At 31.1% G+C, this 18953-nt stretch overlaps 1 protein-coding gene across 3 annotated transcripts; it reads right to left on the bottom strand.

Annotated features, from left to right (window-relative positions):
• Positions 1-1072: 1072 nt before the first annotated feature.
• On the bottom strand, positions 1073-8733 carry LOC18589789 (ZIP metal ion transporter family). Of its 3 annotated transcripts, XM_007014916.3 has the most exons (12): positions 8336-8733; positions 7263-7321; positions 6395-6487; positions 6199-6288; positions 5991-6072; positions 5159-5214; positions 4320-4376; positions 3702-3742; positions 2624-2691; positions 2100-2156; positions 1859-1976; positions 1073-1438 (listed from the first exon to the last, which is right to left on the bottom strand). In XM_007014916.3, the coding sequence occupies exons 1-12, from the start codon at positions 8397-8399 to the stop codon at positions 1393-1395; spliced, it is 831 nt and encodes a 276-aa protein (XP_007014978.2). In that variant the 5' UTR covers positions 8400-8733; the 3' UTR covers positions 1073-1392. The 3 variants fall into 3 exon arrangements, with proteins under 3 accessions (XP_007014978.2, XP_088666247.1, XP_088666246.1); XM_088810121.1 differs by lacking the exon at positions 7263-7321 and having other exon boundaries at positions 8336-8468; XM_088810120.1 differs by lacking the exon at positions 8336-8733 and having other exon boundaries at positions 7250-7282.
• Between the last annotated feature and the right edge of the window lie 10220 nt (positions 8734-18953).

Here is an 18953-nt window from a genome sequence, read left to right as displayed (position 1 = left end):
AATACTTTTTCTCCACTTTTGCTTTAAGAATTTAAGGTTGCTCCTTTCCCTCTATCGTTTGCACCTCTTATATTAAACTTTGTCAAATCCAATCAAAAGCTTGCTTTTTCCTACAAAAGGAAAGATCGGACTAGACAGCTTTGATCCCACGAATCTCTCGACGAGATTTTTGTTTCCCATGAGACTTGTTTCAGGACTTGTAGTTCCAAGAAAATACAATGATGTTCCAACTGGAAGTCATGCAAAGAAAGAAATGTAAAAATAGAGAAAATAAAACGAAGAAAGAAAGAAACAGACTCAGTTGACAAGGATGAAGATGAGGGGGAAAATGGACTTTAAGGTCAAATTTTGAGTACTCCTTGGTGACACGTTTAGAATTTATATACTTCATTCTCTCAGGATCATGTCATGGAATTGCATGCCGGACCAATATACTTTTTTCCTTCTCTTCCAGGGTAAAGGGGAATTATGAGGTGGGGTGGAATGTGTTATTCTCTAGCTTTATTTCCCTCTCTCTAGCTGTTATCTTTCTTGCGTATCTAACATGGCAAGGCAAACAAAAGCTTTCAGCTGGCTAGCACGTGATTTCTATTTCCATTTCTAACGTGAAAATTTACAGAGAAATTGATGGCTTCATTTCATTTTCCACATAAATTGGCTTATGCACAAGCACGTTATCAACAAAAGGACTTGTAATTACCATCATCTTAATTTTGGCTGAATGGTTCTCATCTCTTCCACTGCTGGTAGAGAATTTGGCAAGTCAGCCAGTCCTAGAGGTGGGACTCCCAGGGAACAATGATAAATGTTTACGTGATTAATCGAGCTGTAAACCCAGAGTGTTTTAAATGTTTCTGGTGGCATCAGTGCACGAAAAGTCTACCAGAATTATACAACCTGACTTCCTGAGCACCCATAAAGAACCATACCTAACATCCCAGGCAGCTTGATAAATGTAGTCCTCAATATTTTTGGCACAGGAACTTCAAACTAATACCTAAGAAAAGACAACAAACAAATAGACCAGAAAAAGAACAGAGATGCACCAGCTAGATGCATTGGAGATGCATGATCCATAAAAAAGAAGATTCCAGATTGCTGATTTTCCGTTTGTTGACAAAATAAACAAGGTTTAGCCAGCACAGTTTTAAAATACAAGCTCCATAAATTTATTTTCCCCTTCTATTCCTTTTCAATTTTCATTTCGTTAAAATAAATTGAAATATTGTACATTGCATACTGACGTCTTCATCCTTTTTCTCAAGATCGATTCAAAGTAGGTCTTCTCAGCATTTTGCTAACACTCAGAGAAAGCCATCAATATCATATGCAAAAGCAGACACCATGATTTTGGAATTTACAACACTTTGTTGATTGTTTCAGGGAAAGAAGCTACAAGCTGATCTCCTCAGGCAAGCTTAGCTCAAGAAAGTATAGGCTGCAGGCAAAACCGTAGCAGAGATATGTAAAAGGTTTGTTCATGAGAAAAAAATAATAATAATAAACAGGAAAATGCAAATTAGTGAAATGTGATTGGAAACTAACCAGCAAAATAAACCCATAGGAATTTATACAAGTACAATTTACTACATAGTTCTGCTAAAGTTATTTGCCTGGCTATTGCGGTTATCATGTGCTTGCTTGCATTAATAATCCCTTTCCCCATGAGGCAAGTAGTTATAGTTTTTTTCAACATATGAGTTAAAAAACACGCTTTGCGTGATTTTAATCTCTCCTTGTGATAACCAGAATTTGAACAACAATTTGAATTGCATGTGCATATGAGCTAAGCAATGAAAACAAGAAGCTTTTGAACTGTTTTCTGAAACAGCGTACACTTTGCCATGAATTTTATTACCTTGCAGACATGAAAGCCATTCCCAAGAAAACAGCCTTGACAGCTTGCTTCTGGCCCGCATAATCAAATGCCAATGGCAGCATTTCATGCAATGTTAGGAACGCCATCACCCCACCAACTGAAATTTAACATAATTCAGAGTAACAAATTGTCACAAGATTATAACAGGGAAGAAGCTAGATTCTACATTGGTTCTTTTCCCCAATCAGATCAGATCTGAGCAATCGATGGGACTACAAACCTGATCCTAACAAGCCCTCAAGAATTTCAGGACTTAAGTTGCTTGGGAACAGATAAGCTGTGGTGCAAGAAAAGTGAAAAATCAACAAAGTCAGATATCGTGACATTTATAAAGAACAAAATCTTGCAAGCAAGGCATCTAAATTCACCATGAACTACAACAGTGTAAATTATAATTGTTAAAAAAAAAAGTGTAAATTATATTCAGACCTACAGACAAATTATTTTAGACAACAAACAAATAGAAAAAGATAAGAACATTCCCTATATACAAAGATGAAACAGGCATTGTGTTTAGTCCACATAGTTCACAGTGCTTTCCCGATATTGAGGCTTACAACTCATAACCATCATTTACATTTCAGTTAAAAGAAAAGCATTTCACTTATAGACTTCACGTTTCTTCAAAAGACAACCTTTTCTTTGTTCTAGTTTTCTTTCTACAAGGTGAATTTTTTCGTTTTAGTTCTATTTTTTCACTATCTTATCTTTTTCTGGTACTTCAAGAAAAGGCTGTTCACTTACCAACAATTACAACACCAAGTGGCTCAGCAAAACCAGAAAGCGTTGCCAATTTGAATGCCTGCCACTTGCTGACAAATGAATCCAAACCAACCAGTTAACAATTTCATCATACAAATAAGTTCTAACTCGTTTACATAGTTACAAAAGGAAAGACCACTTTAAAAGCATTAAAAGAGTTCATCCAACAATCTCACAATGCTAATGCCTGTGACAGAACAGGCAACATAATCCAATTATCATGGCAGGAGATCTACATACTGCCATGCCTGGATGACTGTAGAATGGATGGAAAAAGCTTGTAATGATCCACCCAATAAACAAGAACGGTTGAATTACACCCAAAGGACCATTTTGAAATTCCTTCCCCAACAACAGTACTTGATGAAGTCAAAAACAATAAGGTAGGCCTGAGAAAAAGCAAAGTTACGAACACAGAACTTAAGAAGTTTACTACTCCAATCATCAACACAAACTATTTCATAGACACACATACAGTACTGTCAATTATGAGAATTTCATCACCATCCTTGCAATACAATTTAGCACCTAACCACAACCATCATCTCCAACACTGGCATTACCACCTGCACTATCATCTGTAATATCACCACCATCACTCCGGAACCTCCAGGTAAAATCAATATTAGTGCCTCCTTACAACCAGCGTTTTACCTAAGACCACCATCTATACATCACATTGCCAACCCTTACACTTACAGCCATTTTTCCACAATCATTGCCACTGGTATGAACCTCAAGTACCACTTCTTTCACACTGCACCAAGCAAAATCTTTTGGCAGCCTATTATACTTACCAGAGGGCAGAAGAAAAAAATTAAAAGAAAAAACATATCATTTTCCTTTCCTTTTTCACCATTAATCTATTTGCTAGAAGTTTGAGATCCACAAAGGGAGGTAACTCTCTCCCATTCCATAAACCCATCTTCCCTCCCCAAAATTCAGACCTATGACCTCCAAGTTGAAAGTCCTTAATTCTAACCATTTGAGTGTCCACTTTGGGGCCCTGAACACGGATTTCCAAGAAGCTGAACTGATCAATGTCTCAACAAATTCTCACCTTTGGGTAGCAAAATAAACAGGAAGAGCAACAGCAACACCCTGTAAAATGACCATCAAGATGTTAAACAACAAAATACTTACTCTCTGATTATATTTATCTATCAGAAGATTGCTAGCATATGCATAACCAATTCAGGTTTGACCAATTTATGAAATATTTCAACATGCATGCATAAACTGATTTAAGAAACGCAGCCTAATTTTCCATACAACATCCATCCAAGAAACCTAGTATGCGTAAGCAGCAGTTAACAGAATTTAAGCAGTTTCCTGAAATTCAGACCATTCTGGCCAGTTCAACTGGTTGACCAGGCAACTTGTAAGGCCTGGAACCCCTTTACAAAGAGGTCAACCCTGTGATACTGGTTCCTGTTCATTAAAACCAGATTATAAATTTTTTTTGCAAGTGATGAGACATAAACCTTGCCCTGGTAGTTGATGAATCAATTATTAAAACATCAACCAAAATGCACATTGTTGTCATCATTACCATATTCAATATATTTTTGCAATAAGAAAACATATTTTATGTTGAACTAGTTAAACTGGGAACCAGCAATTTAAGTGGGTTGCTTTCAACGCCAATTTTAAAAAATAATGGATTTAAGAAATGTACCTCTGGGATGTTATGCAAAGCAATGGCCAAAGCCAAATTAAAACCAACACGAAGGCCCTACAAGAGACACATATAGGCAAGCAAAGAGTTTCATTAGCATACATCTAAAAGATCAGGGGCTCTTGATAAGAACTATATATCAAACCAAGATTCCTACAGTAAATAAGAAACTTCTACTAGCCAACATGAATGCAGCATAGTAACCAACAAGTTTGCTAGTATCAAGAAGATATTCCTTTAAAATATAATGTAGTATTTTAGAACCAACATTTCTTTCCAATTAGAAGTATGTTCCAACTTGTTGAATTATGTATTGAAATTACTTCCATGAAACAATAAGTTACACGCCATCGTATATCAATAGGCATGGTAGCATTTCACTTTTCTTTCTGGAGGGCAGTTGAGGGGGGTAGGGGTTTTGATTGGCTACAGAATCAACTCAATCCAAACAAAGAGGTTCTATGGAGTAGATTCAAATCAAATAGTGAATAATTCAATCATCATCCTTGGCACATCAATAATTTAAAATCATAGAAAAATCACTAAAGAATAATGGTCTTTAAGCCAGTAACATTTAAGGATAAAGCATTCAAAATGCCAAGAACCACTGATAACCATTAAAACGTAAAATTATCATTCAAGAAAACTGCTTCTGGAGTTTGTAAAAAAAAAAACAAAAGAAAAGAAAAGCAAATAGCCGCTAAATTAACCAGCTAATTAGATGAGAAAGGTAAGTTAAGCTATTCTTGCTTCAATCTCAACACATTTTAGTTGTAGAACATCCCCTGTGATAAATTTAAATAAATATTTGCACAGTGAATAAAGTGGGTTAGGACTACCTTCATGGATCCAAGGAAAACTGCCATCCCCTCTGGAAAATTATGCAAGCTTATGCCTGCCAGATATGAGCACTTCTTACGGTTAGTAAAAAGCAAAAGGCTAAACCAAATTAAAGGAACCAACAAGAGCTTAGATTTTAGATTTATCCCTTGATTAATACAAATTTTCAAAACTTTATATATTAATATTTGAGCAATCAAGTTAGAGTTTTAGATCTCCAATCCGTTCATAATAAAAATTATCGAAACTTTATATAGAAATATTCAAGCAACCAAGTTGTATTTTTAGATCTCCATCCCTTGATTAATACAAATTGTTGAAACTTTAAGTACAATATTCGAGCAACCAAGTTTCCCTAAAACCATTAATAATACAATTTTTAAAGCAGAGGAAGAATGTAATAGTAAGCCTTACTCAGAATCATAAGTTAAATCAAGCATCTTTCAGCACAAAATAAATTTACGCCACAAACTAAAAGCAATCAAAGATATGGTAGCAAGTACCAAACAATTCACTCTGTGCTTTCCTGATCCAGCAGAAAAATAACTCATAAACAGCCTTCAGGTATCGAAAATCGTGTATGAAAACAAGAATGGAATTTTATAAGTTATCATTGACCACATAAGATTTGATAATATTAGATAATAAAGCCTGTGCCCTTTACTTTGTTTTTTTTTTTGAAAGATGCCTATGCCCTTTACTTGAAGCTATATCAGTCAAATAGGCATTGAAATAATGAACTATAATGGCCAATTTCACGAATTGTTTGCCATCAAGTATGCATAATTGGTATAGCAATAGATTTGAAACATGTCTAAAAGACAGTTTTACCTATTGCTGTAATAATTCCACTAAATAAAACCTGGCGACGATGCTTTTTCATCATGTCCTTGCCCCCTTCATCACTGTTTTTCTGCTCTCAAGAGCAATATCAAGCCATTAATACACCATTCAACATTTTTGGCTAAATTCAGGTGCATCACATGCCAACTTGGAAAAATCATGCAGTAATATAACACATTAATAATATCATCCAAACCTTTTTGCTTTTCACCTCAGAACTCTGAGAAAGTATTGGTTCTGGTATAAAATTGGCAACCACAGCAAAGAAGATAACACCAGCAAAAAACTGCACCATTGAAGAACTAGAAATTAGCTTCAGAGAAAATACAAAAGGATCATGACATAGAGGTTGTGCATGGTAATTAGAATAAAACTGATAAGATATAGCTAACCCATAAGTTGCCTTTTAAGAACCCTATCGAGTTCATAGCATTATGAGCCAAATCAAGGAATGATATGCTCAACATTAGACCTGCAGCAAAACCCTGCATGAAGAAGACACCAGGGTATTAGACAAGATATCTGAATAAAATCTCTCTACTTCTTGAAACAAAAGAGAAAAGGTCAATATACAGAAGGCTCTAACTTTAACAGATTTTTTAAATGTTGCCTAGCATTCTATGATTAAATAAATATAAACTGGGAAATTATAACTGAGAAGGACTTACAATAATGTAAGGGAAAAACCTTAGCAGCTAAGCAAATAAAAATCATCCCAACAAATGTTCCGGTGTAGAATCCTTTAACCAAAGATTCATTGAAAAACAAGATGTTGTTTGTTACACATTGAAAACTTTTGATAATTTAAAATTTTTTTAATGTGTTTGGTTATGTTACTTCGAGATCAGTTAAAAAGAATATTTTCAATGAAAAATAGTTAAAAATGTTAAATAGCTAGAACCGACTGAATGTATATTTTTTAAAACTTTTTATTATTTGTCTAAACTAGCCTATGCTAGTTAAAGTTCTTTTTATACATCTTGTTTTTAACTCTTACTGAATTAAAATCTTTAAAATTTCATAAATCTCTTTTGCAAAAGATAAAATCAAAAAATTTACTCAATTATTAATCATTAGCAGTATGCAAAAGTGAGTACCCAAAAAATTCAAAAATAAAAATTTAAGAACGAACTTTTAGCATTCAAATTTGCCATTTGTCATATGGCATCCAAGTAATTGATAGTCTGGATGAAGAAAGAAGATGAGGAAGTAATAAAAGATTTCAGCTTTCTGCATTGGAACCAGACCTTGTGGCATTACCTGTAAAAGCCCAAGCATTTTTAAATTGGGAGCTTGATTAAGAATAACAAAAAGAGCACCTGTTCCATGATGGAGGATATGCTGTTAGAGTAAAGAGCAAAACTTTTCTGCAACTAATTGCATATAATTCTTATTGTATTAAAATGACCACCAAATAACTAAGTTATGAAGAAAAGGAATGTTATACACTCAATGATAATAACATATTGCTTTATGCTTAAGCATTAAAATTAACTACAAAATTTCAAAGTATAACGTCATGATGTTGTTAACTAAACAAATAGTGATATTTGAGATAAAATACCCAACAATAAATCACCTCATTTGCTACAAGATATCAGGTACCTAAACCTGGCCAGATAACTATCAATGCTAGAGGTTAATCTGACTCCTATCTGGAATCAGCTATCTATTCTTTTTTTCTCCTTTACCACAAGACAGCAAGGTTTCCTGCAATAAACAGGGATGGTCTCTAACATTCTTTGTCATTGTACACCACCTATATCACAAACTATCAATTTTAAGATCTCACTATGGAAAATTAACCAATAAGAGCATGTGTTAACTTGTTTAAAAGTTAAAACTTTTATAAAATCTTAATATAGGAAACTCTCTGCTTGTAAATTCAAGAGGAATATTCTCTGCATGAAAATGTCTGGTTAAATGATACACCAAAACTAGCCTGGACTACACACTAGGTCTGTATCTTTTCGCAGGAGTAGTTTTTAGCTCACAGCCATCTAATTATTTCTTTGCTATTATTAGGTATATTCTTTTCACTTTCTGATAAAATCCAGAAAACAAACATTAGAAGCATTGTTGTGATGGTCAATACAGTTCTAAAAAAGTATAATTGCTTTATCACATAGAAGAAATTTATCTAAAAATTCGAAAACATAACTAGCACACTCTCACACACACACACACACGCGCACAGACAAAGGCTAAAACAAATATAGAAAGTATCCAGACAGCACATATATCACAAACAAACAATTAAAGGTTTATCATTTCCCAAAGCTTATAATAAATGGGGCAAAATTAGGTGAAAAAAAAAAGACTTGTTATCTGACCTAGAGAAGTACTGAATCCACCAACAAGTGAGAGAGCAAGCGCCACCATCACCTGAGAATCCATGGAAAATCTTGCTTCTCTCTATTGCTTCACTCCCAAAAAAAAAAGCGAAGTAAAAAGGAGTTGAAATTGGTAGTGGAGATTGATAATTCTTGGAAGGCTTTGGTGGGTTTGGACTGAAATTGACTAGCAACTACCCAGAAACATATGCTTAGGAAGATAAGAATAATAATAATGAGTAATTGTGAAGGACAGACACGCAAATAAAGCAATAGAGAAAGAATAATTGCAGAAAAAGAAAGAGATGAATTGATAGAGAGGTTGAAGAAATAGAATGCTAATCAAGTTGAGGCAGGGGCATGAGGGTGTTGAGTATTAACGACCATTTTCTTGCTCTACAGTCTATACCTAACGTCAACCCATTGTTTTATGCAGCTGATTGCATTTTTGATTTGTTGGATTCCTTTCCCTCCGACCCTTATTACGACTCAAAGCTCAGAAAAGGGTAGGGGTGACTGCCGGCCCTTCTAAGGCCCATCTACCTCTTGCTTAATCCTTGCCCCAGACTAACTGTTTTGAATGGCTGCCTTTAGTTGACACGTGTCACTCTATTGGACTCCTATCTGCTGACATTTGGCAATTAATTGGTAAATGGACTTTGGATTATTATTACTAAAATTGTACTCAAGGGACGTTTTAAATTATTTTTTCACATTCAAATGACTCTTAATATCTCTACCCACTACCAAATCTTTTTTCTACTCATGCAAGTATTCCTACTCATCAAGCTCTTCCTAAATTGGTAACGCCTCGTGTCAAACCAAAGAGAGCCACGAAGTGACTAAAGCTGGAGTATGTTATAGATTTGAGAGAATAATTTTTATTGGTTTACAAGATTGATTTACTTGAGCTGATGTTAGGGGTTATTTTAATTGGGCTTGATCTGGGTATCTTTTCTGCCGCTACGTGCACAAGGCTGGGAAGGGAAAACTTCTTAAAATCAAAAAACAAAATCGTTAGGCTTTCCCTGCTGTATTTTGGTTTCTTGACGTCAAAATGGCTCGATTCTCCATACCCAGGGAAGCATTGGTGAGAGACTTTGCTCGTCTCTCATTATCTAGAAGAGTTTTTTTTGCTTCCTCACTTTTTTCTCCTGGCTTTTCTTTCTTCTTTTTGGTTTCTAAAGTAGGGGTGAAATTAGAACATTTCTAAAATGGGTCAAACAAAAAAAATACTAAATAATTAAAAAAATTATATATAATTTAATTTTCAATCATTTAAAAAGATTAAATAAAATTTAAAAGATATTAAATATTTAAAAAAATACATATTAACAGTAATAGCGAAATCATATATATATATATATATATATATATAACCAAACAAAATTATGAAAGGAGTTTCTCTCATTCTTTAGACGCAAAAGTAGAAGAAAATAATTTTTCAAACTCAAATGAATTGCTTTTTACCTTGTGTGTTCTATATGAAATGTGTAGTTTTTTAACAAAGCTCTCTTCTTATTTTTTTTTATTTACTTCTTAAATTTGTAATTAACATATAGGTTATTATGTTGAATTATTAAGATATAATATGTTATGATAGGCTATTGGTATGAACTGTTAAAATATAATATTTTATAATAGGTTTAGATTTATATTAAGACTTAATAAGTTTGGTTAGTAGATTCAATTTTATTTTTTTAAATTTGATAGGGTTAGCATACTGAGTTAGAATTTGTATGATAATTAGCAATATACTATCTGATTCCAATTTCATCAAATAATTGGAGGAATATATATATAATAAATAAATAATTTTAAAATTTTTATAGAGCAGTTGTCCATATCATTTTATTATTTTTTATTTATAATAATTATTTAATAAAATATTATTTTAAAAGAATCATTAAAAATATATATAATATACAAAAAGTTTTAAAAAATTTGGATGGGTCATGGGACGCTTCGCCCCTGTGTAGGAGGTTCTTTGGCTTCTGCTCAGTTTTTCAGAGCAAAGAAAAAAATAATTAGTTTTGATGAAATATTGTTTTGGAGGTTGTGGTTTTGATTTCTTTATTTTTTTGAAGATCCATAAGGAATTTGGGATCTCTATTTTTGGCTTCAATTCTAATTACGTTAGATGTAACTTTTAGAAATTTGCTCTAAATTTTCTTTCAACTTTTAAAACGGTTTAAGTTGCTTAGTTTTGTCTTTTGAAGTTTTCGATTTCTGTTTCTATTTTCAATTACAGTTCATCTCTGTTCTGAATTTTAGCTGTATATTACAAGATTTTGGCATTTTCATTCTCCAGACTTTCAGCTTATGGTCTTTTCTTTTTGTTTTTTGTTCATGGCTATCTTTTTCTTAGTCTGTTGATGAAAATTTTGAAGCTTTTTACGGTTTAAATTTGCCTTTTATACTTTTTTTTTCAATTTTATATTATGTTCATATTGTGTTATTTTTATTTGTCATCTGTTTTTTTTTTAAGAAAGGTGATTTCGTCATGTGTTACATTAACTCTATAAGTTTTATAAATTTCAAATGTGTATTAAAAAATCTAACTTATATATAAAGTTAATTTTAATTTTATTTATAGTTTAACTCTATCTAAGTAACAATATTATAATATAACTCTTAACTAGATATTGTAGTTAATAATAATATTGTATAATAATTATAATTAAATAATTTATATAAATTGTTAGATCATCGAATTGGAGACTATCGAAATGGCTTCAAGACATGTAACAGTATCATTGTCTTTACGGTTTTGTTCGCCTCCACTGATTGTGTGCAAAAAGGTTACAAGCAATCAACCTTGAGAATACAATAACACCAATAAATGTATGGTAAGATTATCTAGACTTTTATATGATTTTTTACAGTAAAATGACATATAAAAAATCTAGAAAATATTCCAAAGAAAGGAAGGGAATGTTTTTTCCTTGTTTTTTTTGTTTCAAATGAGTTTTTTATTTATAGGCAATCGAAATAATTTTTCAAGAAACATAATTGTATATATTTCAGAGAAAATCTGTTTTTGTCTGTTTTAGACAGAGTCTGTTTGTTTGTTTTTAATAAGTAGCAACATACATAATTATTTTTCAAATCACAGACATAGCCGTTAATCCTCGAGGATACAATGAAACCTAGTGATTGACTACATTTTGCACTGATGAAGTTAATCCACTAAACATTCACTGATGTATGGCAATACTATCCAGTAAAATGATATAGAAGAAAATCTAAAAAAATATTAAAAAAAAGGGAAAGGAATGTTATTTTTTGTTTCAGAGGAGGGTTTTATTTATAAGTATTCAAGACAGTTTTCCAACAGACATAATTGCATCTGTTTCAGACAGAATTTGTTTCTATTTTTCTATGTCTTTTTTGTTTCAGAGAAGAGTTTTATTTATAGGCAATCGAGCTAATTTTCCAACAAATACAATTATATCTGTTACAGACACAATTTGTTTCTATCTATTTTAGACAAAATCTGTTTATATCTATTTCAAATAGAATTTGTTTTTGTTTGTTTTTAGTAGTTATATCTGTTGGTAACTAGCAAACATAATTATTTTTCAAACCACAAATATAATTATTCTATCTATTTCCAACCGTTACAGTTATCTATTAACAAAAAATTAAAAAATTATTTTTAAGTGCCACAAATATAATTGTTCTATCTATTTTCATCCATCACAGTTATTTATGAACAAAAAATTAAAAAATTATTTTGAGGTGCCATTAAAATTAATTAAATATTAAATTTAATTAAATTGAGGCCCACTAAGCTCAAAAAGCCCATCCACGATCCATTGCCTACTAAAATCCAACTATAATAACTTTTTTTTCTTTTGTTTTTCCAATGTGGGATTGTTTCCAACATTCATTATTGATGAAAATATCCAACAATCTAAAAACTCTGTTATATAAAGTTATTTTGACACATTTTGCTGCTTAAGTAACTATGTCTTTGAGATTTTATACTTAGATTTTAATATTTTAGGTGTTTTTCTTAGTTAAGTTTGATTACATGTTGATTAGTCTAATTTAAATTTTTTTTGTTTTATTTTATATTATTTGGTTCTAAATTACTTTAAGTATAATTATTGTTGACTTCGTTCATTGCTTTTTAAGAAATTTGATGACAAAGGCTTACTTGATGAAAAACCGCGCAAGTATGGTGATGGTTTTATTCGTATATATTACAGTGTTTAGAGCATAACTTGAGAAACAATAGTTCAATTGACTTAATTCTTAAGCCAATAGAAAGCTAAGAGAAAGGGTTACAATTTTCATGTTTATTACTTTGCTTAGTTCTGAACAAATTAAGGTGAAAATCACATTCGAAAAGATTAGATTGTTGTAGTTTTGTACAAGGCAAGATAAGGAATGAAAGCCACAAACTTGAGTTGCTCAAGGCTGCAGGGGCTTGATGTTGCAAAGTCCCATATTGTAGCTGAGAGCATGAGGCCATAACACTAATGAGGGAAGGTTGCGCACTTGGTCACGGCACTTGAGAAACCAAGGTCGTAGTGCTCAACAAATTTCCAAAAATAAATTTTTGACAGGATTTTGGAAGAACCTTTTTTAGAGGTTTCTTGAGGGAGTTAACAAGTAACTATTTTGGAAAAAAAGAGCCTAAAACAAAGCAAGAAAGCAAGAGAATTTGAAAGAAAATCAAGATCACAAAGTTTCAACTATTAGTTTTTCTCTTTTTTTTAACTTTGATTAATGGTTAATTTTCTTTGGTTGATTTTTTTTTTAGATACTATGAACTAATTTACTTTTTTGAAGATTGTGGTGGATTTCAACATTTAATTTGAATATTTGTTTCTCTTTTATTTACTATGAATGGATATAGTTTTGTTTATTCAAATATATTCTTAATGCTTTTAATTGTCTGACCAACAATTAACTGATTTGTAAATCAAAATGAGACTCAACAAAGTAATTTTAGATTAGACTAAGATTTGAACAGTGTATGTTCACGTCACTCAAGTGATCTAATTCGTAATTAGGGTAAACATATGCCTAATTGCCATACACAGCAAAATTTAAACACTAGCTTAATAAACTTTATTTAATTGATTTATATAAACGTATAATAACCCAATTAAGTTAGGTATTTGTATAAGCATCTCAATGGAGACTTATGCATAGTTTGGATTTTAGGTTCGTTAAACCACCCATGAATGTAAATAATAAGAGAAACTAGTGTTGAATGAAGTGTTGAATGAACCCATAATCCTAGGTTTTAATCTATTACCTTTCTTTAGTGAATTGTTAGTTTTCATTAATTAGTTTAGTTTTCTAATTAAATTTAGTTTTAATTAATTATTTACGAAATAGAGTTACTTAAACAAGATTGATTTGTCATAATTTTAGTACTTAGTAAACAATTAAGAGCAAATCTCTGTGAGATACGATTATGGACTTACTATCTATATTACTTGTTTAATACGTATACTTACATGTAATAAACAGACAACACAATCTCCCACTATTTTCAAAATAATTCAAATTTTTGATAATTTTTTATTGTACAAATGAATGTGTCTTCCCATTGAATCTTCACTTAGTGACAATGAGTTAAAGTTAACTGAAATTGCATGGTAAACTATGCTTTGAATCAAGTATTCCATTTAGTTAATCGGATACATCTCACACAATGATTTTAATACCAATGAATGCATAATATCCAATGACAATTTTATGGCCATGCGTCAGCATCCTCTTTTCATGAGTGCTATTAAAGCTAAGCTCATGAGCTCCTAGAAACAGCTACACTTCGCACTCACATAGGTAGATTCCAAAAAAAATTTCTCTGTAACTAAATCATTCAAACAATTTTATGTTATAGGTCTATTAAGAGAATAAAGCTCATATTTTCCTTACCATTATGAATACTTAAAACTTTGCTTGGAATGGAATATAATATATCATATTATAGTGATAGCAACCACATACAAATAGTGTATTTTGTCTCATTGAGCTTAAAACTTGATGTTATGCCAAGTGTTGAGTCAAGTTTTAACCATGGGTGACTTTCAATTTATAAGCTTGAGCCCTATCTTATTTAAGGTCTTATTTACAATATCTCTAACAAGATTTTTCGTTAAAGGATTTGCCAAGTTTTCATTAGACCTCACAAAAATTATAATGATTGCTCCATCAAAAATTAATTGTTAGACATAACTATGTCTTAATCTAATATGTCTAGACTTTTCATTATACACTTGGTTATGCACTCTTGCTAAAGTTGCTTCATTATCATAACAAATAGAAATTGGTGAAATTGGTTTATGCTAAAAAAGTAAACCATAAAGTAAATTTCTTAGCCACTTGGCTTCTTTGGTGGTAGCAGCCAATGTAATAAATTCGGTTGCCATGGTAGAATCTGTTATACATTTTTATTTCTTGGACCCTCAAGAAATGACATTCTCACCAAGCACGAAGATCCATCCGTTTGTGGAAGCATGATCTTCTAAACTTGTAAGTCAACTAACATTCGAATATCTGTCCAATATTAATGGATATCCATTATAGTAAATACTCTAGCTGCTTGTTTTTTTTAAATTCTTTAGTATTGAATTTATAGCTTACCAATGTAAAGTACTTGGATTACTTGCATACCAACTTAACTTTCCAACAACAAATGCTATATCCGGCTTTGTACATGTCATTACATACATTAAGCAACCAATCAATCTTGCATATTATATCTGATCAACAACCCTACCAGCGTTAAGTAGTAATTTAATTTGAGGATCCATGAGTGTAGATGTTGGTATACAATCACTAAAATCAAACTTTTTAAGCACATTTTCAATGTAGTGTGTTTGTGAGAAAGTTATGTTATTTTCATTTCGAAATATGTTAATTCCATTTCGGAATATGCTAATTCCTAAGATGATATTCACTACACCCATATCTTTCATTGTAAAGTTATTTGACAAAAAGCTTTTTCTCTCCTCGACTTGTTCCAAATCTGTGCCAAAAATTGGCATGTCATCCACATATGAGTCAATTATAACACCTTTGTCATTTTGGAATTTGCTGTATATGCACTTCGGATTCATTTATGTTGTAGCCATTGGCTAAACAACTTCATCAAATTTTTGATGCTATTGTTTTAGTGCTTGTTTAAGCCCATACAATAATTTGACAACTTTACAAACTTTATGTTGTTGCCCTAAAACAACAAACCTTTCTAATTGTTTTATGTAGACTTTGTCTTTTAATTCATTATTTAAAAAATATTGTTTTGACATCTATTTGGTAAATTACCAACTTATAAATTGATGTAAGGGAGATTAGAAGTCTAATTGTAGCATAAGTATTAAATTAGTCAATCTTTTACTTTTATGTAAAGCCTTTGGCTACTAATCTTGATTTGAACTTGTCCATAGGTCCATAGTTCCATCCACCTTCATTTTCTTGTTGAAAATCCATTTACAAGCAATTGGTTTGAAATCAGATGGAAGATCAACCAATATCCATGTATTTTTTCTCGTTATTGAGTCCATCTCATCATTGATTGTTTCTTTCCAAAATACAGAATTTTGAAACTTCATTACCTCATCATGTCTGATTCTACAAGGAACATATAAAAGTTTGGATCAAAATCTTTTACTTTAACTTTTTTGCTATTCTTTGTTTTTGGACTAGATTCATTATTATTTTCATTTTGTTCTAATGGAATGACATTTGATTGAACTGATTGTAGTGGTTGTAGTTGTCTTGAAATAGATTTGAATATATTTTCATCAAATATTGCATCTCTTAATTCAAAAATAGTGTTGATTGGAATTAAATCATTTGATTCAATTACCATGAGCATAGATGCTTTTTTATATTTTGCATATCCTATGAATATGCATTATAACCCTCTTTAATCCAATTTCTTTCTTTTGGGTTCTAGAATTTTAACTATAGCTTTACATTCCTAAACCTTCAAATAACTAAGGTTTAGTTTCTTTTTCTTCTATTGCTCATATAAAGTTATCTTAATTTCCTTTTTAAGAACTCTAATTAATATGTGACAAGTTGTTAATAAAGCTTTTCCCCAAAAATCTTTTTCAATAATTGAGTATGATAACATAGAATTTACCATTTCGAATCAAGACCTTATTTTTTTCATTTTGCCACACCATTATGTTGTGGTATGTAAGGTGTTGAAATATGATGGACTATTTAGTAGAGGTAAAATAACTTGGACTATAATATTCTCTCCCTTTATGATTTTAAGCACTTGATAAAAGACTCACATTGTAATTCAACTTCTAATTTATAAATCTTAAATTTATCAAGCACTTCATCTTTAGAATGCAACAAATATATATATAGTAATATCTAGAAAAATCATCAACAAATGTGACAAAATATTTTTTTTTCAGCTAATGTAGGTGTACTATGCATATCACACACATTACTATGTATTAGTTCAAGTAATTTAGTATCTCTTTTAACTTTAGGAAAATGATTTCTAGTTATATTTGTTAGTATGCATATATTTTATTTATTAATATTTTGATTAAATTTGGGAATTATGTCCATTTTATACATATCATCCAATCTTTTATAATTTAAATGGCCTAATCTATAATACCATAAATAGGAGGATTCAACCATATAAGCAAAAACAACAGTCTTATTTTTATTATTATTAATAATATTTAGTTTGAACATTCTCTCACAGATATAACCTTTACAAACAAATATTTCCTTTTGGATAGAATGAATTTATCTGTCTCAAATATAAGCTTGAAACCAAACTTATTCAATAGACTTCCAAACACTAAATTTTTCCTAACTTTTAGAACATAGTATACATCTTTCAAAATTAAAGATTTTTCAGAAGTGAACTCGAGTTCAATAGTCCTTTTGCCTTTAATAGTTGTTGTAGAAGAATTTTCCATGTACAGGAAATTTCCATGGTCACTTGTTACGAAATTCTTGAACAGACTCTTGTCATCGCACACATGTTTTATGTTGTTGGTTTTACACACACACAAGCACACGTGTCGCACAAGTAATATAGTAGTAAGTAAGTATTATCTCTACAAGAAATTGTATCTAAATTCTTGCTAAATACTAAAATTGGACACTCTAATCTTATCCAAGTAAATCTAATTTAAAAATTAATTAAAAATAAAATATAAAATAACAAGGCTAAACTAAGGACTTAATGCTAAAAATTACTAAAAGATCAGTGAAGTAAGGCCTAAGATTGTGGAATTACTCTACCTTTCATTTGAATTAATCTCTCTCTTTATACTTGTTTCAATGAGTTAGTTGCTAACCTAGAGTCCAAATTTATCTACAAGTCTCTGTCGAGATATTGTAAACATACATCTCATAATTAATTTTCCATATGCTTATGTAAATTAATTAAGGTAGGTTCACTAATCTTATGTTTTAAAATTTTGCTGCATATGGTATTTAGGGATATTTCTATCTTAAATACTAATCAAATTGCCTAATCTCCAAGTAAAATGAATACATGTTATTCAAATCTATGGTCTATTCTAAACTCTCTTTGTCATGTTGCATTTAGAGACTCAAATCAATCTAATTGTTGATCCAACAATTAGAAGCAATAAACTTAGATTTAAAATAAAAAACATAATACCCATCAATAATAAGTAAAAGAGAGTTAAAATATCCAAACTATATGAAAAAATCAACCACAATCTTAGAAAAAGATATTTAGCTCATCATATTTATAGCAAAGTTCAATATTCTCAAAAAATAAATCATTTTTATAATAAAAGGTAGAGAGAGAAAGAAAAAGCTAGTAAAAGAAATGAGTTGCTGCAGCTTTTAGAATCCAATCTTCCTTGATTTCTCTCATTTCCACTTTTGTAGAAAACTTCCTTTTTTCTCCCAAAAAGTTCTCTACCTCTAGCCCCTTTTTAACCAAAAAGCTACTTTTATACCCCCTATCATAGCCATTTGGTTAAAAAATCGAAGGCTGAGATGTTTTTAAGTTCGTATTGGCGTTTTGGAGCAAAACCTTTTGTTTACCCTAGTATTGAGGCTCATTTGGCGTTGCGGTACAAAACTTTCTATCTAGATGCTCGTTTGGTGTTGTAGTGCCAAAAGCTTGGTGCTGTGGCAGCAAACTTTTTGACTTGTGTGGAGAACATGAATTCTTGGCTCTTCAAGCTACCTAGTTTAGAACTATTGCAGTCAGGCTAATTATAACATGATTTTGGCCATGTTTTGTTTTGAACAAGGAAACGTGATAAACATAAAAGTTATAGCCCTTCTTGCTAGCTTTCCATTGGTTTAAAAATCACATTTATTGGAATTTTGTAACTCAAATTATGTCTAAAATACTACAGCATATTTGGTGAAGCCTACACCTAGCCAACTTGTATAATTCTTTGCCACTTGACTCCTTCTCTTTTGAGGACCTTAAAAATATAGAAACTAAATCAGCCATAGGTAAAAATAGGAATTGTTACCTTACAAATGAACTAAAATAACTTGAAGTAAATTAGCTCAATCATCCATTAATTAATTAAAGAAAAATAAAAAGAATTACTTAAAATTTGGCCTAAACTCAAAGTTTATCACTCAAAATATAGCAAGATAACTCTATATAATA

Source organism: Theobroma cacao, chromosome 9, assembly GCF_053813885.1.
Source record: "Theobroma cacao isolate CCN51 chromosome 9, ASM5381388v1, whole genome shotgun sequence".
In the NCBI taxonomy this organism is placed as follows: Eukaryota; Viridiplantae; Streptophyta; class Magnoliopsida; order Malvales; family Malvaceae; genus Theobroma; species Theobroma cacao.
This window is presented reverse-complemented; position numbering and strand designations above follow the sequence as displayed.

Coding starts and splice junctions, on each gene's coding strand:
- LOC18589789 (XM_007014916.3), bottom strand. CDS start 8,399: ATGGATTCTCAGGTGATGGTGGCGCTTGCTCTCTCACTTGTTGGTGGA. Junction 6,488..7,262: donor AAATGCTTGGGCTTTTACAG/GTAATGCCACAA, acceptor TTCTTCATGCAG/GGTTTTGCTGCAGGTCTAAT. Junction 2,692..3,701: donor GTTTATTTTGCTACCCAAAG/GTGAGAATTTGT, acceptor TTCATTTGTCAG/CAAGTGGCAGGCATTCAAAT.